Below are 26479 nucleotides of genomic sequence, written 5' to 3' on the forward strand. Positions count from 1 at the left end.
CCTATTTGCAGTAACATAGGCAGAGTGATGTACAACGACCATGATCAAATTGCCAATCGATCTCATAAATATTAGCTTCCCTTCCCGAGTCCCGTTTACTTGTGTAATATTATTAAGTCCAACTTATAAGAGTTATGATGATCCATACAAACTGTAAATGCATTGTTTTCGGGGCTGGAGAAGAAGTTGCGTCAGTTAAGCCTTGTGGTTTCAGGACCCTGGCCAGCTCCCAAGCAGAGGTGGTTTAGTTGAGAGTGAGACCACTCAATAATCAGGACATTCATTCATCTTACATGAATGTGAGAGGCACCATGCTTGCATGTTATTATATTATAGGTAACGTATGCAGCATGATCCCTCTCAGTGCTCAGTAACAACAAGTATGTATCACTACTGGTCCACCTCAGTTGGTCACAGCAGTGGCCACACTGTTCAGACTGGATGTGCATGTGGTTGTGTCCATACACTTGCTATCCCGAGCTACCCTGATCTTTTCAGAACACCATGAGCGGTGGTTTGCTTCAGCAACTTCCATGGATGGCCACATACTGTACAGCAGGACACATTGTAATGGTAGTCATGATTAGGGATGTCCCGGTCACGTTTTTTATCCCGATCAGATTATTTGATTTTGAGTATCTGCTGCAGATTTTTTTATAGAATACTTATGCCATATCACAATATCCAAAACCACAGACAATACCCAGTCTAATATATGGATATAATATTGATACTAGTAGGGATGTTCCGATCACGTTTGAAATGATATGATCGGGACAACATAATCAGTCAGTAGTCATTTCATCACTGCTTGATGAGTGCAAAGATTCCGTTTGTCTGTTCAGCTTTTCCAGAGCATGCATATAGTTTCCCACAGATCTCACACAAAAATACAAGGACTTTCCAAAACCCTGAAGATGGAATTACTTTAAGAAAATGCCCAGGGTGCTGCCTTGTGGACAGAAAGGGAATAACATCTGTGCTCAGTAACAGAAATCTTCAACCTTTTGGTTGAGCCAAATCGTGAGTGTTCATTTAACTCAAGTGTAGAAAAATCGACCCTCTCAGGACTTTGCTATGTACAGGATTATGTGTCCCACCACATCTGACATTTCCAACATCACCTCAAATCTCAACAAAAAACAGGTTTGATGGCATGACTGTCCCACAATTATAATGCAGCACAAATTCAATTACGAGAGAGAACAACATTATCTGGAGCAGTCAATTTTAGTTCTATGCATTTTATACTTCATTCATAGGATAAAGTTAACATCTAACAAACAAAACCACACACTCGCTCACTCACTCACATGCCCACACCAAGCACTCGTCACACAGGGGCTCTCTTCTGATAATCTCCATCAGTCTTGGGAACCATCCAGGGTTATATGGCCATCATTCACTTGTCTACAGGTTTGTATGGATCAGACCATACCTTCACCCCTAGATATAAACAGAAATATAGACAAATTAAAAAAGTTGCAAGGTTGTAAGCATGTCTATAAAAAAAATACATCCATTATACTGCTTTAGTTCTTGTACTGACGATTGTATTCATTTTGAACTTGTTGAATGAATGATGGCAAAACCTGACAGAAGGTTATTGGTTATTTCAGAAACAGCTTCCACTTTGAAAACTTTGTGCCGAAATAACTGGTATATAATATATACACATGTGAGAGGGTAGCAGTGTCTTACCAACTGGCTGTATATCTGCTTGGTTGATTCCTGCCCGGTTCACTTTTTGGGCTTTTTCTATGGGAGAAAAGAGAGGAGGGGGGAATCAACTGGTGACTGATCAACAAAGATACCTTGAAGACCCTAACATAAGTCCCCATAAGGTTTCTTCGACTATGCATGCACCTCATGGTACCACAGCACCTCAAAGGCTCTAATCTAGACTTCCCAAAAACAAACTGGTCAGGCTACTTGGCCTTACTCCCAGAACCCACCTCACCCCTGCCCATTTTGATAGGCCTACAAGATTCGCTACACCAAGATATCCATGTACATGTCTAAATACTTCCTTAATGTCAACGAAGCTGCAATTCGAAACTGGCCCCTGTAAAAAAGTTAAAGTAGACAAAACTTGACATAGGCCTAACTTGATATCAGTAAATAGCTTTTCAATATAATGGGTCCCTGGGACCCCAGGGGTGGTCTTTTAGGTAACAGGTACGCTCGCCCCTTTTCCATCTCGCCCCACTACTCGACCTAGCTGTAAATAACAAACATAATTCATAATTCGTTTGTATGAGCGATGATGAAACGTCTGTACTCTGAAGTGGATGATGTCTTTGACTTCAGTTACACTGCAGTCAGTGATTGGGACGCTATCCGTTCCGTAGACTCCCTAGTTTAAGATTTTTTAGACTATAGGCCTATGTATTCGATTTTTACATTTGTGTCAGAATAGATAAAATACATCTACAAGTCTACATCTTAAGCTACGTAGGACCCGTGGTTAATCATCCGAATGACTATAGCAATATTCCAATTTTGTTGGTTTTAAATTTAGCACATGATGTTGAACTTGAATTGCTGTTTAGATATGTGAAGATAAACGAACGTGTGCAACTTACGGTAGTCTTCTTTGTGAGCAAGTGGATAGAACAATATGGGGTAAAATGCAGCGGCAATTGCCGTTACAAAGCCTCCAAATACCAACGTTATTCTGATATTTCTCGACATTCTTTTAAATGTGAAGTTCAGTGCGTTTCTAATGACGTTCCGGAGTAGAGGTCATGACGGTGTTAGAGCTGCGTTCAAGGACAGCACAGCAGATTTTCAGTTACACTTCACAGGGAACTTATTGAGTAACATAAAAGTCATATTCCTGTAAATTGTGTCATTTTAGGGCATTTTTATTACTAGGCTATAGTTTTAGTTGGAGAGCACAATACATTATATTAATCCAGGAAATCGTGATTACTGTCTGTATCTTATTTGTGTGCCTGTAGTTATAACATCGAGTAACATTGTGATATGCTTATTTTATGTTGTATTTTAATATTTTGTCATTTTTTTCCCAGTTAATGAGTGTCATTATTTATTTTATTTTAGGAAGTTCAGGAAGAATCACTGAATCAGATTAGAAAGGTTCATAAACGTAATGTTCAAACATCAAGCCGCAACGCTAAAAGCTCCTTTGACCCCTTTCACTATCCGTATTACAGGGGGCGTGTCTCGTGTCAGTCACATGCTGCAGCAAAACAATAATCAAGGACTGTATAGTGTATAAGGAAGTTCTCCAGAGTTCTTTCATATATATTTGTATGCTCAAGCACTTTATTTTCCTCCACGGGACAGAACATGAGGACTTTAGTCGTTTTAATGTGTTTTCTTTATTGCAACCATGCGTGTGCAATGGGAAGAGAACAGAAACCCATTCAAACGTTTGTTATTCCTCACAGTCACATGGATGTTGGCTGGGTTTACACTGTGCAGGTACAATACCTTGTTTTGTTTTAATCCTTGAGTATTGACTATTTTCTTTTGCATTATTATGCTACTATGTTTGCTTTAACCTGATTGTTTTTATATTGTGTCCACTGTACAGCACTTTGTAACCTTAATTGTTTGGAAAGGTGCTTATACTACTTTGATTGATACGTGTTCTTCATGGGGGATTACTAGCCCCATATGTGCCCGCTCCAGAATGAGTGTAGGGACTGAGGGCACATATGGGCAAGTGCCTATGATCAAGTGTCATAATATATGACAGTCTTGTATTGTATCAAGGCTAAGGGTAGCTCACGTCTCCTAACACTATGGACCAGATCTAGGCTAAGGGATAACTATTTTAATATAATGGTTAAACTCAACAATGTTGTGTTAAAAGTAAAACAAAGGTATTATCTAGCTCCAATCAAACTGTTATTGCTTTGAGGTATTGTTAAATATGTCACTCGCCACGTGCTGCAGGATGGCGTTTTTTTTGTTTCTGACTGTACAACTTAAAGGCTATCGTGGGACAGCTGGAAACACAGGGTGTTACTTCTTTACCTTTTTATCAACTGATAATGGAATGTTGACCCAGATATGCACCTGTTTTTAGCTTGCAGTGCACGGTGCTCAAAGTCAAACAAGGTGCTCAAGTTGGTGTATAAAAGTGTGGTTTTACTATGTTATGCATCTATGTGTTGTATGTAACTTACTTCCTTTTTGGCCAGGGGTCACTTGCAAATCAAAAGTAATTATTATTTCTATGGTTAAATAAAGTATGTGTGTCTGTGTGTATATATATATATACTTATTTTCTTTTCCATAGGAGAGTATGCATGCCTACGCAGCCAACGTGTATACCAGTATTACAGAAGAGCTGTCAAAAGCCAAACACCGGAAGTTCATTGCTGTGGAACAGGAGTTCTTTAGACTGTGGTGGGATTCTGTGGCCACTGGCACCCATAAGAAACAAGTAAGGAGAGGGTAGACTTACATTTTTGTTTTCATCTCTAGTCTTGTATATATAAATACAAGAAAAGTCAAATTTTTATGGTTGTCTTGGGTGATCTAGTGTTGTGTCTTACTGTTATTTTTGTCTTTTCATCTTCTAGGTGCGACAGCTCATAAAAGAGGGCCGACTTGAGTTCATAATCGGGGGCCAAGTGATGCACGATGAGGCAGTGACCGATTTAGAGGATGAGATATTACAACTAACAGGTAGGGGGGGGGGCATGATGAGGTCCATAACACATCTCTTTGAGATCCAACAACTGTGTAAAACACACATAACACATTCACATTAACTCACTGGTTCTCGCTTGCTCTCTCTGTCAGAGGGCCACGGTTTCCTCTATGAAACGTTTGCCGTGCGTCCTCAGTTTTCTTGGCACGTGGACCCGTTCGGAGCGTCTGCCACGACACCTGTCCTCTTTGCCCTGGCTGGGTTTAATGGCCACCTGATCTCCCGCATTGACTATGACCTCAAAGATGCGATGCAGAAATACAAGGTTATGTACTATTCAATCTGTCTGTCTTTACACCACAGCACAGCACAGATATCTGATTCAATTCCAAGTTAGAGAATCCTTAAGGCTCATACATAGTCTGGATTTACGGTGGTGAGGTGACCACCGAACTACAACATGACGTCACGAGCCGCGGCGAAGAGCAAACCACCGCCACCGCTCCAGCCCTTCTCTCTGTTTTTACTCACCACCGCTCAACGTTATTTCAGCTCCGGTGGTCAGCTCACCACCGGAGCGGTGGTCACCTCACCACCGAAAATCCAGACTATGAATAGGCCTTTAGTCTCTGTTGAACATTTCAAGAATTTTAAGGCCACAGTTTAAGTTGACTCCTTATACATCTATGATAATCTATTCTTCATGAAACGTGTGCTTTTCTCAGATAATGGTTAAGGCGCACTAAGCCAAATGTACTGTATACATACTTTTTTCTGTGATTGGAACAGAAATTACAGTTTGTTTGGCGAGGTTCTCCGTCCCTGTTGAAGGAGCAGCAAGAGATCTTCACTCACACCATGGACCAGTTTAGCTATTGCTCCCCATCCCACCTGTCCTTCTCTAACAGGTAAGCTTTCCTTGAGCTTGCTTTTGGCCCCCTTTGTGATTTATAATGAATCGTATATTGCTACTTCTACTATGCTATAGGTGTTTTTGTTATTTTATAGCTGTGGGTGGTCTGAGAAGATAAAAATGTGTTGTTTTGACACCTCAGTTCTGGTTTCTATTGGAATGGAGTTGTCTTGTTCCCTGATCCCCCAAAAGACGGCATCTACCCCAACATGAGCCTGCCAGTCACCAAGGAGACAATACAGTCCTATGCCCAGGACATGGTTGAGAACATCAAGCAGAGGGCTGCCTGGTTCAGGACTGAACATGTGCTCTGGCCATGGGTGAGTCCAAAGAAACCTCAACCTCTTTAACGGAGGCTGGATCAATTCCTTTCATTTTAACCATGTGATCTTGTGGTTCTGTCTAGGGCTGTGACAAACAATTCTACAACGCATCGGTGCAGTTCAAGAACATGGATCCATTGATGGATTACATCAATGAGAACAGCAAGGAGCTCGGAGTGACAGTCCAGTATGCCACTCTCAGTGAATACTTCCAAGCCATCCATCAATCAGATATTACCTGGGACTCTAGAGGGAGTACAGATTTCCTGCCTTATTCCACTGGTTAGTGTTTATGTGTCTTTACTGTCTATGTCCCTGGCTGATGCCTAGGACTCTAGTATGAGAAACCTGAAACGATACAGTATATTTAAAGCTACAATCTGGGACTTATCTTACGGAATACAATTATTTATGTTAATATAATAAAAATAGCGTACACAAGCAGTGAGGAGGTTCCGACCACTGGAGATAAACTGCTTCAAAGAAAGGAAGTCGCAGAGCTCGTAGCCACGCCGCAATAACTGTTTTTTTGTCTTCTTCTCCCTGAAGAAGACCGTTTAATGTGTCGAAACATTGGTAAACAAACAGTTATTGCATCGTGGCTATGAGCTGTGCGACCTCCTCAAACAGACATACAGCAGACTGTACAGAATGTAGCTATAACACAGCAGTAACATTTGTGTTTATTTTCTTTATTCAGGAAAATTCTACTATAATACTAGAATAATAGCACATGTCTGTCTGTCTGGCTTCACATTGTTCACTTTCATGTATTTAGTTTTTTTTCTCCTTCCAGAATCTTACCAGGCATGGACTGGCTTCTATGCCTCCCGGAATGTTCTGAAAGGAGTGGCTCGCCGAGCCAGCTCCCGGCTCCATGCGGTTGAGACACTTTTTGCGCGGTACAGAGTCGGCTTCCCTGATGGACCCGTGGCTAAAGATTGGGCCCTGGGTAAACTCCAGGCCCTCCGTTGGGCAGTCTCTGAGGTAGCCATGATTCAAAATATGATTCAAATGCACTTAGCAACTTGAAACCTAGCATCCATATTCTGGGGGTGACAATTGCAGATCTACAAGCTGCCAACACGTTGTGAGCTTGTGAATATTTACAGCGAGGACGAGGAGATCTGTAGAGGGAACAGACCTATACTGTAGTATCTAAAAGCTCTGGGTGACACCAGTCAACCAAGTATATTGGTGGTACATTTCACATTTTATTCATCTGGTGTACAGGAACAGGAAAAGGGGAAATGGAATACTTTATTGAAATAACATGTTGGATATTTCTACATGACATAATTGAGATTACAGCAAGTGACGCTTGTTCTCACGTCCGTATAGGTTCAGCACCATGATGGCATCACAGGCACGGAGTCTCCCAAGGTGGCAGACATGTACGTGCAGCACCTCAGCCAGGCCATGATGGGTGTGGAGGAGGTCCTGGCTGCACTCTTCCTGCTCCCACGTCGCCTAGGCATGTCTGGTGTTCTTGGCACCCACGGTCACAGAAAAGGTATTAGCATCTTTCCTAGGTGAAGTTCGACAAATTTAGATGGCACTTTACACCAAATGTTGATCAAAAAAACACACACTGTGCCTGAAATTATGCCCCCAATTAAGGCTGGATAGCCATATCTATCTGTCCACTGCCAATTACCGCGGCATGTTAAGCATTTTGTCAGCTTCCCTTAACTGGCTTCCTGTTATATTATATTATAAATAATATACTCTAAACGTCTAAAGGTTGTCACCTGTTTTAATGATTGTTGTTGGTCCTTCTGCTTGATCTTCTTCCTCGGAAGTTGTCCATCACAGTTTATGATGGCAAAAATACTGGTGTAGTTCTGACATTCAACCATGCCATCCTCCCTTGCAAATCATCCCTTGCAAGTTGCAACAACAACAATGGGGGGGAAAAAAGACCAGATCTATTCACTTGACACTTCCTGAAAATGCAGCGGGACGGCTTCATAGTGTCACAGCTGCCATCTAGTGGACGAGTAGATGCTTGCACATTACAGTGATAAATAATCCAATGCAAGAAAACGCAAGACAACAAAAAGGACTATGCATGTATAAAATAACCGTGCGTTTTTTTGTGTCCGTTTGACTCCCCCACGCAAGGAACAAAATGGACTATGTAGAGGCCTTTACTGCCCGGCACACCAGGTACAAAACACTGCTGATGACCTACAAGGCAATCAAGGGCAGGGCACACCGTCCGTACCTCCAGGACATGATCCATCCCCACTCTTTCCGCTCACTTAGATCAGCAAGATCGGCTAACACAGGAAGGCAAGAAGAAAGGGGATAGAAACAATGAAGAGGGTGAGCTGGTATATCTGAGGAGTTGAGTTGTCAGACTGCAGTGGAAGATGAGTCTGCCGTTCTGACTGCCAGCTGTAGTTTATTCTACCGCGTGCGAGCCAGGAGGGAGAAGAGTCTGTATGGGGGGAGAGTGGAGACCATGGAACTTTAGGGAAAGTTCAGACAGCCTTCCTGTTTGAACTATAGATGTTAGTTATAACATGTTAGTTATAACAATGCAGATGTTCATGATTATTTGTGAGGACCTACTATATGAAGATAGGTTGAAAAGTGGTGAAGTGGTCCTTTTAAAGTTTAAACAGTATACCTTGTAGTAGTTATTGTTGAGTAGGGTTCATGCAATTTACTCTGATTTCCCACTGGATGAAACGAGCATCTGATTGATTGAAAATTGATTGAAATTAATTCTAAATTATACATTGTAGGGATGTGTTTATGAACCTCTAGGCCAGCGCCAGTGAAGTCTGATGAATGGTCTGTAGTTACTAGTTACTGGACGTGATTCTTCTCATGTCAGGCTCTCCACAGAACTTGGAGCAACACATCATCGTCTTCAACCCCCTGGCGTGGAACATCACCACTTTAATCAACATGACGGTGACCTTCCCTATGGCAACTGTCTTTGATGAGGACCAACAGGCTGTGCCTGCACAGGTGCTGCTTTTATTTATTTATTTATTTGATTGTATTATCATTTAAGCTTGAATTTAAAGTACTTTGTTAAAAGGAAGGAATTATTTGAGTAATTTCTGAGTAATTTCTGAGTAATGATGTAATAATCATAATGTACTTTATCAAAGATATTCGCTTCCTCTCATATTTCTGTCATGAACTTTTTGTAATATGGAAATCCATATCATCAGGTTTCTTTTGTACACTATAATTATATATTTACTGTTTATTTTATTCAGTTCCACTCATCAAAAAAGCACTTTAGCAACTCAGGTGTTGATAAAAACATGTCTCTTTTCCCCCCCCAACCAAAGATTCAGAGGTCCGCACAGTCCAACGAGACCTATGACCTCTTCGTCGTGGTGAACCTGAGGGGCCTTGAGCACAGGAAGTACCTAATTAAGTTCTCTGAGGAGCCATGTTCCGTGGGACCCGAGTGCAGCTCCACCTACGTGGCCAAAGGGGTGCCGTTCGAAAGACGCATCCTTCACAGTGGGGCGAAAACGGGAAGGAGGCTCCTGCCCGTTCTGAATGAATGTTACAAACTCATGTATGACCAGGATACCAATCTGCTGCACAGCATCACCCACAAGTAAGCTTTTTAACTTTTAAACCCTCTACTGAGTTGACTGGGGTCACCCAGGGCTCTATACTATGCGCACTCCTTTTTCGCCTCTACACCAAATCTTTGCCTCATGTACACTAATACCATTGTGTAATTTACCGTATGCAATTTATGCAAGTTTCTTTGAGATTTCATCATGTTAGTTTATGGCCAGACTTTCACCTGGCCCCTCATATTATAAGCTTGTGAAGCCACATCATGAATTTGTGGGACTTTCATGTCTTTTAACTTTTATCTGACTCTTGACAGGTTAGGAAAGAGGAGAGTGAGGATGACTCAGGATTTCTGGGAGTACCGTGCCAATGGGAAGGCTAAAGCAGGGCCCATCTCTGATAACTACATCTTTACTGCCAATGGTACAGCAATGAGGGCTTACAAGGCTGTGGAAATGGAAATAATCCCTGGCAAGGTCGTGTCTGAGATCCGACAATACTTCTACAGGTGAAGTTTCATTGTGCTTTTTTTTTTGAGTTATTGTTGGTCTCTTTCCCCTAACTCTTTTTAAAAACGGAGTGGTAGTTTTGTGAAAGCCTCTCAACTCTCAGTATTAACCCCTTAAACCCTAAATACTTCATTGACCAGAGTCCCCCAGGGGTATATACTCTATACTGGGCCCCCTCCATTTTTCTCTCTACTAAAATATCTTTGCCAAAACAAACCCGGGCCATAACAATGCATCATGCTTGTACGTCGCCTTTTTCAGCGTTTGCCTATTTACGCCAAAATAACAATAATATCTCAAACTGCTTTTGTTTTAGTAAAGAGAATGTATTCGGGGGGAAAAAACACAAACAAACAAAAAAGTGGAATGAGTTGGCTGGGGAAAGCAATTAGCTAGAGATCATGTAGCTGTCATATGATCGATCGACAAAAATTACATATTTTCAAACTTATTCAATTCAATTTCAATTCCCCCCCCGTTTCTTAACAGTCTTTGCATTGAGTTGTGCTTGAAATGTAGTGTAATTCTGCAAACTGTTAATACATACTTCAATCAATCAAAACATGCGTGTGCACAGGGCTGGAGTGAAAACTCCACTATAATAGCAGTCCAGTTGAGCGAGTAACTTTCAAATGGATTGTCGCGTATAGACCATGGATTTTTGTTCCCGATTCTACAATATCCGCGCGCGTCATTTGAGAATGGAATGGAGACACGCAAAATATTCTGTGGTTTTTCAAAGGTAGGTGAAAACTCGCTGTAAACCTGGGCTTGCAAGAAACACTCCACCCAGTCCCTATACTCCCTACTGCCTGACTCCTGAGTAGCCTCGGTCCCGGGCTTACTTATCTGCGAAAAGAAAAGCCTGGTCACAACGTTAAAGGCAGAGAGGCTATCGGCGGACGTATCCTCCGGAACATCCGTTAAATGTATTTCCCCCGGATACGATATTTTCCCGACCAATCGCAAAACACTTGTTTCATTCGCGGAGAATGTAAACTGATTTGTAAAGCATCAACGTCATTTCCTTGGGCAATAAACTTCGGCTGATAGTCTTTTCAGCGTATAGGTCTTGCCCAGGGTGCTGCCTGAGTGGTATATGTCCCAATGAACGAATACATGCTTTCCCCTCCCGCAGAGAGGCAGACGATAAGAAGCACGTCTACTCCATTAGCACCCGCGTCCCAGGGGGCGTCAGTGGCAGGCCGCTGTGTCACCGGCTGGAACAGAGCTACTCCGTCGGCCCCTTGGCCGTCAACACCGAGGTCCTCCTCAGGACCAGCACAGCGCTGGACAACGACCGGACGCTGTACACGGACGACAACGGCTACCAGATGATGAGGAGGACCTACAAGGAGTTCACTAATAACACCCTGGCCCGGGTAAAACACATCGGATTCATTACATGCCATTTGCCTTGCATTAGTTGCTCTCTGGTTCTTTTCAATAATCATGTCATAGATGATTAAGTATTTCAATCATGTGCTAGACCTTTTTATGTTATTTGTAAATGATATATGTATCTTATTTACAAGTCATGTTTTTAAATGTGTTTATTATGTTATACATAGGTCGAGCCCCTTTGGGCTTCTTGCCTCCTCCTAGCACTTTACTTTTTATATTTTGCGTACGCTTTTGTATTGTTTTTAAATTGTGCTAAATCAAATCAAATCAAATCAAACATTAGACCAGGGGCTCCTAAAACATCTCCAAAAAGATCCCGCCCGTTGTGAAATGTTTTTAATAAAAAAAACAAGGAAATGGTGCATAATGTATAATGAAAACATCCTGACCTTTTCAGAACTACTATCCCATGGTTCGGGCAGCGTACATCGAAGATGACATCAGCCGCCTGGTGCTCCTCAGTGACCGGGCCCATGGGGTGTCCAGTCAGGCCCATGGACAACTAGAGGTAGAACACACACGCGCGCGCGCACGCACACACTCACTCACTCACCTTATACCAGTAAGAAGCCCTAAAGGGCGAGGTCGCGTCCACGCATCCGCTTGGGTGACAGCGGACTGCTGGGCGAGCACTATAACGCTTTGGCATGGGGGTTCAGATCAACATATCCACCCGGGTGACGGCAGACTGCTGGGTGAGCGCTGGCGTTTTGGCATGGGGGGGGTCAGATCAACATTATGGAATGAATTCTGTACTGGCCATATATGGAGTTAACCTGACTCTGCCAGCTGGGGGCGGTATTGGGTAACCATGTTCCCCAACACAGCGTCCATCTGGGATCTCTCAGGGAGCTGTGCTAACGCCGAACCACTCGTGGTTCGAACCAATCAGCGTGAGCTAAGGGCGGGACATGTGCGAAACCGCATGTGACGCTATATAGACACGTCAATATGATTGGTTGTGTTTGCACGCCCACACGGCCACGGGGATAGACAGACGGTCCATCCAATCATCTACCAAGTATCTTGAAAAAAAGGAACAGCCCTGTCATCGACTTGGCTCCCGAGATCCCAGATCCCAATAAGCTGTGAAACAAATTTGTGTAGCAAGCTTCTTGGATCTGGCAGCGTGAGGTTAATATGGAGTGTGTCTTTAGTATTTAATTTCAATGTTTTACAGAGAGGCTGAGATTTGAAAGTTAGTAGCGGTCGACAGTACTTGCGTGCTCTGCTTGCGCACCAGTAGGCCTACTTGTGTGCAACGCGCAAGTAGGCACTCGACAGAGTGCAGTTCCAGTTAATATTGTGTCCAACACTTTTGTGTACAGCACTTTGTAACATTGTTTCGAAAGGTGCTTCATAAATAAAATTTACTTTCACTCACTCACTCACTCACTCTGTTCTCTCCTGTCCCCTCCTCCAGGTGATGCTTCACAGGCGTCTGTGGAATGACCGGCCGTGGAACCTTGGCTACAACCTGACGCTGAACGACAGCTCGGTGGTACGGCCCACCCTGTGGATGATTCTGGGCTCTATCAACGCCACTACCCGACTCTACCACAGGGCGGCGATAGAGTTGCAGCACAGACCTATTGTCATGCCCATAGACCAGCCTGGTAAGTATAGTTAGTCACTAGTCTACCAGACATGGAGCCCCATATCTTGTGCCACCCCTTACCCCTTATCCCTAAACGTATTTGCCATTTTTTTTTACTATTTTAAAACATTTTAAAATGGTACAAATAGCCGATCTACAAGCTAACAACCTGCCGATGTAGATTGGCTAGTTGAACTATTTTTAAATGTTATAAAATAGTAAAAAATGGCAAATACGTTTAGGGGTAAGGGGTATCGCAAGATGGAGCCCGGAGTGTGTAAACTGAAACTGTAATCAATGTTTTAATGCAACCCAGGATTGAGATTTAGAATAATATAGTATATTTAACTTTTAAGAGTCATTAGAACTGTAAAATAACATGGAAGTCTGAATTAGAATTGAAGTCTACTCTATTTTCTACTGATAACATTCTACTGTGTAGAGAGAACTCTGCTGACGGAGCCCAGAGGAGGCGTTCGAGTACAACCCGTGGTGCTTCCCCCAAACCTCCACCTGCTGACCCTCAGTATCCCCGGGTGGAACTACAGCTCCAAACACAGCCTGCACCTCAGCCTCGTTGACTCAGGTCAGCTGACACGCACCGTCCGGACGTCCATTCACTGGTCATATCATCTCAAACAACGGGCTCCTTTATTGATATGTCACAGAAGGAGAATTCGAGCGTCGATGTTGCTCTCTGTCATCTGTGAAATTTTGATTATGGAAAGACGAATTTGCTTGTAATAATAATAATAATAATAATAATATCTGGGACTTATAATAGCGAAAAGCGCTATATATGTGTGGTGGCCGGGGGGGGGGGGGGACGACGACGACATGATAAAATGACAACTTTATTAGAAAACAAGTAAAATAAGAGTAAAAACCAATAAGAACAGTACAAGTTAAAAACACATCAGCTCGGGAATACTTTTCTGAACAGGTGGGTTTTCAGTGCGGTTTTGAAGGTGGGGAGTGAGGGGGCATCCCGGATCTGTTTGGGGAGGGCATTCCAGAGGGTAGGGGCGGCCACGGAGAAGGCCCTCGTGTGAGCTATAGGCCAGGTTGACTTGATTTGATCTGAGTGTGTTCTCCATGTCTCGACAAAGATCTCCAGTCTGCGCCGGACTATGACCGGGTCCTGCTGAGAATCCTGCATCTCTATGAGGAAGGGGAAGACCCAGTGCTCTCTAAGCCAGTGTCCATAAACCTGAAGGTAATACGCACAGTCGCACACACATGCCAAAATGCTGCCAAAGATGCAGCTATAACATTAACCCATTTAGGCCTGACGTCGAAATAAAAATATATATTCTGAAAGAGTATATATTCAAAGAATTGTGCCGCATTTTCACGATTTTTCAAAAAATTGCAGACCTACAAGCTCGTAGATCTGCTATTTTTCAATAGCTAAAGTATGACATAATGCTTAGTTAAAACACCAAATGGGGTTCCCGTCCATGTGAAGGACCCCAAACAAGGCTCCAGACCTCCCAAAACAAACTGGTCAGGCTCCTACTTGGCCTCAACCCCGAACCCACCTCACCCCTGCCCACTTTGACAGGCTGGGATGGCTTAGGGTCGACGACAGAGTACAGCATCTTGCAATGGGTCTGGTCCACAAGATTCGATACACCACCAAGATACCCATGTACCTGTCTAAATACTTCCTTAATGTAAACGAAGTCCACACCCACAACACCAGAGGGAGTGCAACAAACCATGTACAACCCAGATTCGGCACAAACAAGGGTCTAAATTATTTTCGCTCCTATGCCACCAAAATGTGGAACGCCCTACCAACAGTCATTAAGACATGTGAATCCCTTGACTCCTTCAAAACCGCTCTCAAAGGGCACCTACGGATGGCTGCGATTCGAAACTGGCCTCTGTAAAATCTGATTTTTTCAAATATAGCAGATCTACAAGCTCATAGCGCGGCGCTCGGTGGCGCACTATGAGCTTGTAGATTTGCTATTTCTCAACAGCTAAAGTTTCAAATGGTGGTTAAAGTGGTTAAAAGCTATAAGGCGACACAGATGCGTGTCCCCAGGTCCAATTTTTTTTAAATTGTTTTGTAGTAATAGTACAACATAAACATTACAGAGACTTTTGTTTGTTACTGTACAATACCTTAAAACAGTTGTCATGTTGCACACATGCTTAAAATAGCTCTTGTTTGCGCCGCCCCTCGTTGAAAACAATGTATTTCCAACTCCAGCTTGGCTCAGTTCAGGCTGCATGAACAGCCATGCTCGTGGCGCTCGGTTTCTGCCCCCTCTATATCGTAACAATGGCTCTGGGCTGAATGTGCCTTGAGGAATGAGGTGTGTGTGTGTGTGTATACGAGTGTGAACTCTTCAGGTGTTCGTATAACTGACTCTTAACTGACCCTTGGCTTGGACCCGTTCTAAGCGCTGTATTTGTATCTGATGTGACGTCACAGCCGTGGCGTCACGCTGCTATCGTCATGGCAACAACGGGTCACACCACTTAAACCCATACCTGGTCTGATCCTCTTTTCCCTACTTCACCAAATGTCGTTGATGAAAATAGTCCGCCTAATGTTAGCCCACCGAATAGGGACGTTAGGGTACATCTGTTTAATTTTATCCCATTATAATAAGACCAGAGTAATCTAATAAGAGAGTAATGACACTCCTGTTGACTCTCATTGTAACAATGGAATGCGGAAGTGCTCATTCTATCTCAATGGAATAGTTCCAGCCATAGGAGCAATGTTTGGAACTATCGCCCATAGGCACCCGCTTTGTCGGCGAGATCAAAGCGTGTCACCACTCCCTTACTAGATTACTCTGAATAAGACGTACAGTTCTTTCCTTTTTTTAATGACCATTTCCTGTGCAAACAGGAAGTTCTGAAAGGCATGGGGGAAGTGAGCGCACTGGAGGAGCGTTCTCTGACGGGGACGTGGGACATCGCTGATCTCCAAAGATGGAAGTGGAAGACGGAGGATAACTCGGAACCAGGTGAGAGAGAGATGTTTGGATGCATTTTGTACACTCTCAGTTATGGGCGACGTACAGCTTGGGACGCGGACGGTGGTAAAACAATAACCAACCTGATACATTTTGACCTGAGATCAGGTTCTAAAAAATGTCTTCTACGTCCTGACAGTTTTCTGAAAAAGCCATGTTTCTATGTCAGTCGTTCTTCGATTTTTCAAAAATGGCAGACCTACAAGCTCGTAGCGCGCCACTCGATAATCCACACCTTCAATCACTTCATATCATTTCCAGCTGATCCCGCAGCTCTGTAGGTGAACTGGGGGAAGGGGAGCACCTGATTGCCTTACACACCCTGGGCGTCTAAGCACCGCCCGCGCTCATTTGACTGAATGTGTGGCTCCGGGTGGCCTCGTAAAGACATCAAGCGCCTCCTATTCCCCCGTCACAGAGACTTGAGTAAAAACCAAGGAAGCTTACAGAAGGAAGTGTCATGGGGCTGCACCATGACACTCTTCAGTGGCAAATCTCGCACCGGAAGTGCGATAAATAAACGGCAGTGGAGCCCGCTGGACATCTTGTAAACAAACATTATTTATGAACGATAGCGACCTTTGACATATAATTGGTTCAGGAATATAAAAGAAGATATATCACAGATTGTTTTCCGAGTGGGTGTTTTTCGACTTGCAAACTATTTCATTTTATTGAGGTATCTAAACAGCACAGAGTAAGTTTCTACCTGTGCTTAACCTGACTCCGCCAGAAGGTGGCAGTTTTGAGTTCACAACCTGTCTCAAAAAGCCCAAAAGCCCATGTTGGTTTTCATTCATCAACATTACAAACTAAATAACGCCTTACATTTGTTGAAAATAAAGTGGTGTCAGTGGTGTTTGATGAAATACTTTCACTCAAATAAAAGTTGCCTAGCAGTATATCACAATGTAATATTGCCACTTTCCAGCAAAATATACTTACAGTACCAAAGTAAAAGTATTCACATAAAAAAATGTGGTTTTAGAATAATAAAACCACATACCAAAATTATGTAAGTTCTGCGAGTAGAAAATGGTTTTTCAAGCAATGTATTCATGTCTTCTTTTTTTTCCAGAAGATATGGGCTATAGCCCACGGTCCAAAATGATGAGAAACGAGGCTAACTTTTTTTTTTCAAAATTTCAAAAAACATGGGCTATAACCCATCGTTTTTGTCAAATTGCGGAAATTGCTGAAATGGTAATTGCGGAAATTGCGGAAATGGAAATTGCGGATTTTCTTTTCCATTTTTTTCAAATCCTCAAAAATGATGAAAAACTGCGCGCTATAGTATGCCGTACGATATGGGCTATAGCCCATGGTCCAGAATGATGAGAAACGAGGATAACTTTTTTTTTCAAAATTTCAAAAAACATGGGCTATAACCCATCGTTTTTGTCATTTCGTCATTTTTTTCAAATCCTCAAAAATGATAAAAAACGGCACGCTATAGTATGCCGTACGATATGGGCTATAGCCCATGGTCCAAAATGATGAGAAACGAGGATAACTTTTTTTTTCAAAATTTCAAAAAACATGGGCTATAACCCATCGTTTTTGTCATTTGGTAATTTTTTTCAAATCTTCAAAAATGATGAAAAACTGCGCGCTATAGTATGCCGTATGATATGGGCTATAGCCCACGTTCCAAAATGATGAGAAACGAGGCTAACTTTTTTTTTTCAAAATTTCAAAAAACATGGGCTATAACCCATCGTTTTTGTCATTTCGTCATTTTTTTTCAAAAATGATGAAAAACGGCGCGCTATAGTATGCCGTACGATATGGGCTATAGCCCATGGTCCAAAATGATGAGAAACGAGGATAACTTTTTTTTTTCAAAATTTCAAAAAACATGGACTATAACCCATCGTTTTTGTCATTTCGTCATTTTTTTCAAATCTTCAAAAATGATGAAAAACTGCGCGCTATAGTATGCCGTACGATATGGGCTATAGCCCACGTTCCAAAATGATGAGAAACGAGGCTAACTTTTTTTTTCAAAATTTCAAAAAACATGGGCTATAACCCATCGTTTTTGTCATTTCGTAATTTTTTTTCAAATCCTCAAAAATGATGAAAAACGGCGCGCTATAGTATGCCGTACGATATGGGCTATAGCCCATGGTCCAAAATGATGAGAAACGAGTATAACTTTTTTTTTCAAAATTTCAAAAAACATGGGCTATAACCCATCGTTTTTGTCATTTCGTAATTTTTTCAAATCTTCAAAAATGATGAAAAACTGCGCGCTATAGTATGCCGTACGATATGGGCTATAGCCCACGTTCCAAAATGATGAGAAACGAGGCTAACTTTTTTTTTCAAAATTTCAAAAAACATGGACTATAACCCATCGTTTTTGTCATTTCGTCATTTTTTTCAAATCTTCAAAAATGATGAAAAACTGCGCGCTATAGTATGCCGTACGATATGGGCTATAGCCCACGTTCCAAAATGATGAGAAACGAGGCTAACTTTTTTTTTCAAAATTTCAAAAAACATGGGCTATAACCCATCGTTTTTGTCATTTCGTCATTTTTTTTCAAATCCTCAAAAATGATCGGCGCGCTATAGTATGCCGTACGATATGGGCTATAGCCCATGGTCCAAAATGATGAGAAACGAGTATAACTTTTTTTTCCAAAATTTCAAAAAACATGGGCTATAACCCATCGTTTTTGTCATTTCGTAATTTTTTTCAAATCTTCAAAAATGATGAAAAACTGCGCGCTATAGTATGCCGTACGATATGGGCTATAGCCCACGTTCCAAAATGATGAGAAACGAGGCTAACTTTTTTTTTCAAAATTTCAAAAAACATGGGCTATAACCCATCGTTTTTGTCATTTCGTCATTTTTTTCAAATCTTCAAAAATGATGAAAAACTGCGTGCTATAGTATGCCGTACGATATGGGCTATAGCCCACGTTCCAAAATGATGAGAAACGAGGCTAACTTTTTTTTTCAAAATTTCAAAAAACATGGGCTATAACCCATCGTTTTTGTCATTTCGTCATTTTTTTCAAATCTTCAAAAATGATGAAAAACTGCGTGCTATAGTATGCCGTACGATATGGGCTATAGCCCACGTTCCAAAATGATGAGAAACGAGGCTAACTTTTTTTTTCAAAATTTCAAAAAACATGGGCTATAACCCATCGTTTTTGTCATTTCGTCATTTTTTTTCAAATCCTCAAAAATGATGAAAAACGGCGCGCTATAGTATGCCGTACTATATGGGCTATAGCCCATGGTCCAAAATGATGAGAAACGAGGATAATTTTTTTTTCAAAATTTCAAAAAACATGGACTATAACCCATCGTTTTTGTCATTTCGTCATTTTTTTCAAATCTTCAAAAATGATGAAAAACTGCGCGCTATAGTATGCCGTACGATATGGGCTATAGCCCACGTTCCAAAATGATGAGAAACGAGGCTAACTTTTTTTTCCAAAATTTCAAAAAACATGGGCTATAACCCATCGTTTTTGTCATTTCGTCATTTTTTTCAAATCTTCAAAAATGATGAAAAACTGCGCGCTATAGTATGCCGTACGATATGGGCTATAGCCCACGTTCCAAAATGATGAGAAACGAGGCTAACTCTTTTTTTCAAAATTTCAAAAAACATGGGCTATAACCCATCGTTTTTGTCATTTCGTAATTTTTTTTCAAATCCTCAAAAATGATGAAAAACGGCGCGCTATAGTATGCCGTACGATATGGGCTATAGCCCATGGTCCAAAATGATGAGAAACGAGTATAACTTTTTTTTTCAAAATTTCAAAAAACATGGGCTATAACCCATCGTTTTTGTCATTTCGTAATTTTTTCAAATCTTCAAAAATGATGAAAAACTGCGCGCTATAGTATGCCGTACGATATGGGCTATAGCCCACGTTCCAAAATGATGAGAAACGAGGCTAACTTTTTTTTTCAAAATTTCAAAAAACATGGACTATAACCCATCGTTTTTGTCATTTCGTCATTTTTTTCAAATCTTCAAAAATGATGAAAAACTGCGCGCTATAGTATGCCGTACGATATGGGCTATAGCCCACGTTCCAAAATGATGAGAAACGAGGCTAACTTTTTTTTTCAAAATTTCAAAAAACATGGGCTATAACCCATCGTTTTTGTCATTTCGTCATTTTTTTTCAAATCCTCAAAAATGATCGGCGCGCTATAGTATGCCGTACGATATGGGCTATAGCCCATGGTCCAAAATGATGAGAAACGAGTATAACTTTTTTTTCCAAAATTTCAAAAAACATGGGCTATAACCCATCGTTTTTGTCATTTCGTAATTTTTTTCAAATCTTCAAAAATGATGAAAAACTGCGCGCTATAGTATGCCGTACGATATGGGCTATAGCCCACGTTCCAAAATGATGAGAAACGAGGCTAACTTTTTTTTTCAAAATTTCAAAAAACATGGGCTATAACCCATCGTTTTTGTCATTTCGTCATTTTTTTCAAATCTTCAAAAATGATGAAAAACTGCGTGCTATAGTATGCCGTACGATATGGGCTATAGCCCACGTTCCAAAATGATGAGAAACGAGGCTAACTTTTTTTTTCAAAATTTCAAAAAACATGGGCTATAACCCATCGTTTTTGTCATTTCGTCATTTTTTTCAAATCTTCAAAAATGATGAAAAACTGCGTGCTATAGTATGCCGTACGATATGGGCTATAGCCCACGTTCCAAAATGATGAGAAACGAGGCTAACTTTTTTTTTCAAAATTTCAAAAAACATGGGCTATAACCCATCGTTTTTGTCATTTCGTCATTTTTTTTCAAATCCTCAAAAATTATGAAAAACGGCGCGCTATAGTATGCCGTACGATATGGGCTATAGCCCATGGTCCAAAATGATGAGAAACGAGGATAATTTTTTTTTCAAAATTTCAAAAAACATGGACTATAACCCATCGTTTTTGTCATTTCGTCATTTTTTTCAAATCTTCAAAAATGATGAAAAACTGCGCGCTATAGTATGCCGTACGATATGGGCTATAGCCCACGTTCCAAAATGATGAGAAACGAGGCTAACTTTTTTTTCCAAAATTTCAAAAAACATGGGCTATAACCCATCGTTTTTGTCATTTCGTCATTTTTTTTCAAATCCTCAAAAATGATGAAAAACGGCGCGCTATAGTATGCCTTACGATATGGGCTATAGCCCATGGTCCAAAATGATGAGAAACGAGTATAACTTTTTTTTTCAAAATTTCAAAAAACATGGGCTATAACCCATTGTTTTTGTCATTTCGTAATTTTTTTCAAATCCTCAAAAATGATGAAAAACTGCGCGCTATAGTATGCCGTACGATATGGGCTATAGCCCATGGTCCAAAATGATGAGAAACGAGGCTAACTTTTTTTTTCAAAATTTCAAAAAACATGGGCTATAACCCATCGTTTTTGTCATTTCGTCATTTTTTTTCAAATCCTCAAAAATGATGAAAAACGGCGCGCTATAGTATGCCGTACGATATGGGCTATAGCCCATGGTCCAAAATGGTGAGAAACGAGGATAATTTTTTGTTCAAAATTTCAAAAAACATGGACTATAACCCATCGTTTTTGTCATTTCGTCATTTTTTTCAAATCTTCAAAAATGATGAAAAACTGCGCGCTATAGTATGCCGTACGATATGGGCTATAGCCCACGTTCCAAAATGATGAGAAACGAGGCTAACTTTTTTTTTCAAAATTTCAAAAAACATGGGCTATAACCCATCGTTTTTGTCATTTCGTCATTTTTTTTCAAATCCTCAAAAATGATGAAAAACGGCGCGCTATAGTATGCCGTACGATATGGGCTATAGCCCATGGTCCAAAATGATGAGAAACGAGTATAACTTTTTTTTTCAAAATTTCAAAAAACATGGGCTATAACCCATTGTTTTTGTCATTTCGTAATTTTTTTCAAATCTTCAAAAATGATGAAAAACTGCCCGCTATAGTATGCCGTACGATATGGGCTATAGCCCATGGTCCAAAATGATGAGAAACGAGGCTAACTTTTTTTTTCAAAATTTCAAAAAACATGGGCTATAACCCATCGTTTTTGTCATTTCGTCATTTTTTTCAAATCTTCAAAAATGATGAAAAACTGCGCGCTATAGTATGCCGTACGATATGGGCTATAGCCCACGTTCCAAAATGATGAGAAACGAGGCTAACTTTTTTTTTCAAAATTTCAAAAAACATGGGCTATAACCCATCGTTTTTGTCATTTTGTCATTTTTTTCAAATCTTCAAAAATGATGAAAAACTGCGCGCTATAGTATGCCGTACGATATGGGCTATAGCCCACGTTCCAAAATGATGAGAAACGAGGCTAACTTTTTTTTTCAAAATTTCAAAAAACATGGGCTATAACCCATCGTTTTTGTCATTTCGTCATTTTTTTCAAATCTTCAAAAATGATGAAAAACTGCGCGCTATAGTATGCCGTACGATATGGGCTATAGCCCACGTTCCAAAATGATGAGAAACGAGGCTAACTTTTTTTTTCAAAATTTCAAAAAACATGGGCTATAACCCATCGTTTTTGTCATTTTGTCATTTTTTTCAAATCTTCAAAAATGATGAAAAACTGCGCGCTATAGTATGCCGTACGATATGGGCTATAGCCCACGTTCCAAAATGATGAGAAACGAGGCTAACTTTTTTTTTCAAAATTTCAAAAAACATGGGCTATAACCCATCGTTTTTGTCATTTCGTCATTTTTTTTCAAATCCTCAAAAATGATGAAAAACGGCGCGCTATAGTATGCCGTACGATATGGGCTATAGCCCATGGTCCAAAATGATGAGAAACGAGTATAACTTTTTTTTTCAAAATTTCAAAAAACATGGGCTATAACCCATCGTTTTTGTCATTTCGTAATTTTTTTCAAATCCTCAAAAATGATGAAAAACTGCGCGCTATAGTATGCCGTACGATATGGGCTATAGCCCACGTTCCAAAATGATGAGAAACGAGGCTAACTTTTTTTTTCAAAATTTCAAAAAACATGGGCTATAACCCATCGTTTTTGTCATTTCGTCATTTTTTTCAAATCTTCAAAAATGATGAAAAACTGCGCGCTATAGTATGCCGTACGATATGGGCTATAGCCCACGTTCCAAAATGATGAGAAACGAGGCTAACTTTTTTTTTCAAAATTTCAAAAAACATGGGCTATAACCCATCGTTTTTGTCATTTCGTCATTTTTTTCAAATCTTCAAAAATGATGAAAAACTGCGCGCTATAGTATGCCGTACGATATGGGCTATAGCCCACGTTCCAAAATGATGAGAAACGAGCCTAACTTTTTTTTTCAAAAAACATGGGCTATAACCCATCGTTTTTGTCATTTCGTCATTTTTTTCAAATCCTCAAAAATGATGAAAAACGGCGCACTATAGTATGCCGTACGATATGGGCCCATGGTCCAAAATGATGAGAAACGAGTCTGCTTCAGTTTGCCACTTTGCCACGTCTTCACAGTCAGAAACATACTTTGTGCTCCTTGGATGGCTCTATAAAATTACACAGTGTACACATCGAAAAGCAACACAGCAGACAATAATGTGTTATATGTCTTCTGTTATTTTCCAGAAGTGATACTTTTACAATGGTCTCAAATTAATCGTTCAGAAATAGAGTTTGTTTATGTGCTATGTCCACTCGGCTCCATTCACTCCAATGTATTCCCCGCAGTTTCGGCAGCAGATTGCCACTCAGTGTGACGAATCTGCCGGCTTGAATTGCATGGTAGAGAAAATGACGTTGGTGTCTTTTCCTCATAATCTTCCTTGGTAAAAAAACAAGGAAGTGTGGCTCGCTCTGGTGGGCGCAAAGCGTAGCTACTTTTGTGAATTTAATAGTTTTATGAGGTTAATATATTGCTAAATGTTTGTAACCGTTTTAGAAAAAGCAATAAGCCACGCGAGGTCCCAGCTTACCGTGCATTTTATAATATCTGACGGGTCGGACGACGCCTCTCAGCCGCTTCGGCCTCACGGGCCTTCGTCGGGTATGAGTAACGGTAACAAGTGTGCATATAACATTTTATCTTGGCGTTCGGCTCTGCTACACTTTTCTCCCTGGCTGCTCGGCACATTCATACAACCATTGAGCATTAAGAGCAGGGATTGATTGAAGTATTCATTCACAGATTCACAGAACCTTGTACGAGGGCTCCTGTTAGGGTCTTCAAGGTGTTCTTGTTGACCAGTGAGTAGATCCTGTATAGGAATCTTGTTCTTTGGTTGACTTTTTGGATTACGTTGGTGGTCATTTTTATCTCCGGAAAGATTTGCCTCCAGGATGGAACCTAGGTAGATAGATGTACATCTATCTCCCTAGATAGATGTATATCTATCTCCCTGCTCTTAACTGGCATGTACAGCCTGTAAATCCAGCTTTATCAATAAAATGCCAAATAACTCAATTATTAATAAAAAAAAAACAATTCTTAACAAGACTTAAATACAATTAAAAAGAAAGAAAAAGTATTTGAGTACGCACCATGTATATATGAATGTGTTTTTTTGTATTGCAGACAACAGACGATGGTGTGGCGGTCAAACGACTGAAGATTTCAAACGATGGTGTGGCGGTCAAACGACTGAAGATTTCAACGTGATCATCTCACCCAAAGAGATCAGGACCTTCTTTGTTCACTTCAGCTCTAACATTTGACATCTTTTGAAGCCATTTGACTTGTCACAATCACACGGTTGGAGCTGGGACTTGAACCTGTGGCTTCCCGATTCCCAGGAAAGGCTCTTTACCCAGTGAAACACTGTGCTTGCTGTGTACAAAAAGCCCAAAAGATAATGACAGAAGGGCCAGAGGCTTGTTTCCATTGTAAACGTTGAACGTTTATTCTAACGTCTATAAACAACAGCACAACAAACGAATCTCACATTTTATTCATTCTTTTGTATCACTGGCTACGTTTACATGGACAATTAAATCCCCTTTTCATTCAGAATAAAAGTTAGATCTGATGTAACTGACCGGTTTATTCCATTTTTAAATCCTATTGAAACAATTGTGGACTCATGTAAATTAACTAAAAAACTGTCTGAGTAGCTGTCTGCCTGCCTGCCTAATTGTCCATGAGTAGCTGTCTGTCTGCCTGTCTATGAGTAGCTGTCTGCCTGCCTGCCTAATTGTCCATGAGTAGCTGTCTGTCTGCCTGTCTATGAGTAGCTGTCTGCCTTCCTGCCTGTCCAATTGTCCATGAGTAGCTGTCTGTCTGTCTATGAGTAGCTGTTTGCCTGCCTGCCCAATTGTCTATGAGTAGCTGTCTGTCTGTCTATGAGTAGCTGTCTGCCTTCCTGCCTGTCCAATTGTCCATGAGTAGCTGTCTGTTTGTCTATGAGTAGCTGTCTGCCTTCCTGCCTGTCCAATTGTCCATGAGTAGCTGTCTGCCTGCCTGTCCAATTCTCCATGAGTAGCTGTCTGTCTGCCTGTCTATGAGTAGCTGTCTGACTGCCTGCCTGTCCAATTCTCCATGATTAGCTGTCTGTCTGCCTGTCTATGAGTAGCTGTCTGCCTGCCTGCCAGCCAGCAAGTTGGTTAACAGAAAATAAATTGTTATGGCTGAGTAAAATAAAATACAATAAACACAATTTGCCTGAAAATAGATTACCCAGCTATGACCTTTTTCATGAAAAAAATGAGTAGTGATATGGCTGACTGAGTAAAATAAAACAATCTACCTGAAAATAGATAGCTATAACTGAAGAGCAATTTCCGCAATTTCCATTTCCATTTCCGCAATTTCCGCAATATCACAATTTCCGCAATTACCTTTTCCGCAATTTCCTCAATTTCCGCAATTTCCATTCTATTTCCGCAATTTACATTTCCGCAATTCCGCAATTTCCGCAATTACCATTTCCGCAATTCCGCAATTTCAATTTCCATTTCAGCAATTTCCGCAATAACGCAATTTCCGCAATTACCATTTCCGCAATTCCGCAATTTCCTTAATTTCCGCAAAATTGAGGAGATTGCGGAAAAAGTAATTGCGGAAATTGAAGAAATTGCGGAATTGGTAATTGCGGAAATTGAGATATTGCGGAATTGCGGAATTGCGGAAATTGAGGAAATTGCGGAAATTGAGGAAATTGCGGAAATTGCGGAAATTGAAATTGCGGAAATTGAGGAATTGAAGAAATTGCGGAAATGCTAATTGCGGAAATGGAAATTGCGGAAATTGCGGAAATGGAAATTGCGGAAATTGCGATATTGCGGAAATTGCGGAAAAAGTAATTGCGGAAATTGCGGAAAATTGCGGAATTGAAGAAATTGCGGAAATGCTAATTGCGGAAATGGAAATTGCGGAAATTGAGGAAATTGCGGAAATGGAAATTGCGGAAATTGAGGAATTGGTAATTGCGGAAATTGCGGAAATTGTGGAAATTGCGGAAATGCTAATTGCGGAAATTGAAAATTGCGGAAATTGGAAATTGCGGAAATTGCGGAAATTGCAATGCGATGGACAAATGAACCATGTAAATACAAC

At 40.9% G+C, this 26479-nt stretch overlaps 3 protein-coding genes across 4 annotated transcripts in view; 2 read left to right on the top strand and 1 right to left on the bottom strand.

Moving 5' to 3' along the window:
* Positions 1-26479, top strand: part of LOC308335568 (acetylcholine receptor subunit delta-like) — a 301797-nt gene that overhangs the window by 116984 nt on the left and 158334 nt on the right. The window lies entirely within an intron of this gene.
* Positions 1316-2756, bottom strand: smim20 (small integral membrane protein 20). Its single transcript, XM_080792549.1, has 3 exons — positions 2586-2756; positions 1702-1758; positions 1316-1446 (listed from the first exon to the last, which is right to left on the bottom strand). Exons 1-3 carry the CDS (start codon positions 2692-2694, stop codon positions 1403-1405), a joined length of 210 nt encoding a protein of 69 aa, XP_080648675.1. The 5' UTR covers positions 2695-2756; the 3' UTR covers positions 1316-1402.
* On the top strand, positions 3247-25285 carry man2b2 (mannosidase, alpha, class 2B, member 2). 2 transcript variants are annotated; one of them, XM_080792502.1, is made up of 19 exons: positions 3247-3450; positions 4274-4420; positions 4560-4665; positions 4783-4955; positions 5420-5538; positions 5686-5863; positions 5950-6148; positions 6663-6853; positions 7208-7379; positions 8712-8848; positions 9181-9458; positions 9741-9932; positions 11072-11315; positions 11735-11845; positions 12761-12953; positions 13377-13520; positions 14044-14150; positions 15807-15924; positions 24503-25285. In XM_080792502.1, the coding sequence occupies exons 1-19, from the start codon at positions 3316-3318 to the stop codon at positions 24640-24642; spliced, it is 3084 nt and encodes a 1027-aa protein (XP_080648628.1). In that variant the 5' UTR covers positions 3247-3315; the 3' UTR covers positions 24643-25285. The 2 variants fall into 2 exon arrangements, with proteins under 2 accessions (XP_080648628.1, XP_080648629.1); XM_080792503.1 differs by having other exon boundaries at positions 24539-25285.

Source organism: Protomyctophum bolini (assembly GCF_963924005.1).
Source record: "Protomyctophum bolini genome assembly, chromosome: 20".
NCBI classification, from domain to species: domain Eukaryota; kingdom Metazoa; phylum Chordata; class Actinopteri; order Myctophiformes; family Myctophidae; genus Protomyctophum; species Protomyctophum bolini.

Excerpts from the sequence above, each read along its gene's own strand:
- smim20 (XM_080792549.1), bottom strand. The coding sequence starts at position 2,694 with ATGTCGAGAAATATCAGAATAACGTTGGTATTTGGAGGCTTTGTAACG. Across the intron at positions 1,759-2,585 it reads TGCTCACAAAGAAGACTACC|AAAAAGCCCAAAAAGTGAAC; the intron begins GTAAGTTGCACA and ends TTTCTCCCATAG. Across the intron at positions 1,447-1,701 it reads AGCAGATATACAGCCAGTTG|GGGTGAAGGTATGGTCTGAT; the intron begins GTAAGACACTGC and ends GTTTATATCTAG.
- man2b2 (XM_080792502.1), top strand. The coding sequence starts at position 3,316 with ATGAGGACTTTAGTCGTTTTAATGTGTTTTCTTTATTGCAACCATGCG. Across the intron at positions 4,956-5,419 it reads ATGCGATGCAGAAATACAAG|AAATTACAGTTTGTTTGGCG; the intron begins GTTATGTACTAT and ends TGATTGGAACAG. Across the intron at positions 11,846-12,760 it reads AGGCCCATGGACAACTAGAG|GTGATGCTTCACAGGCGTCT; the intron begins GTAGAACACACA and ends CCCCTCCTCCAG.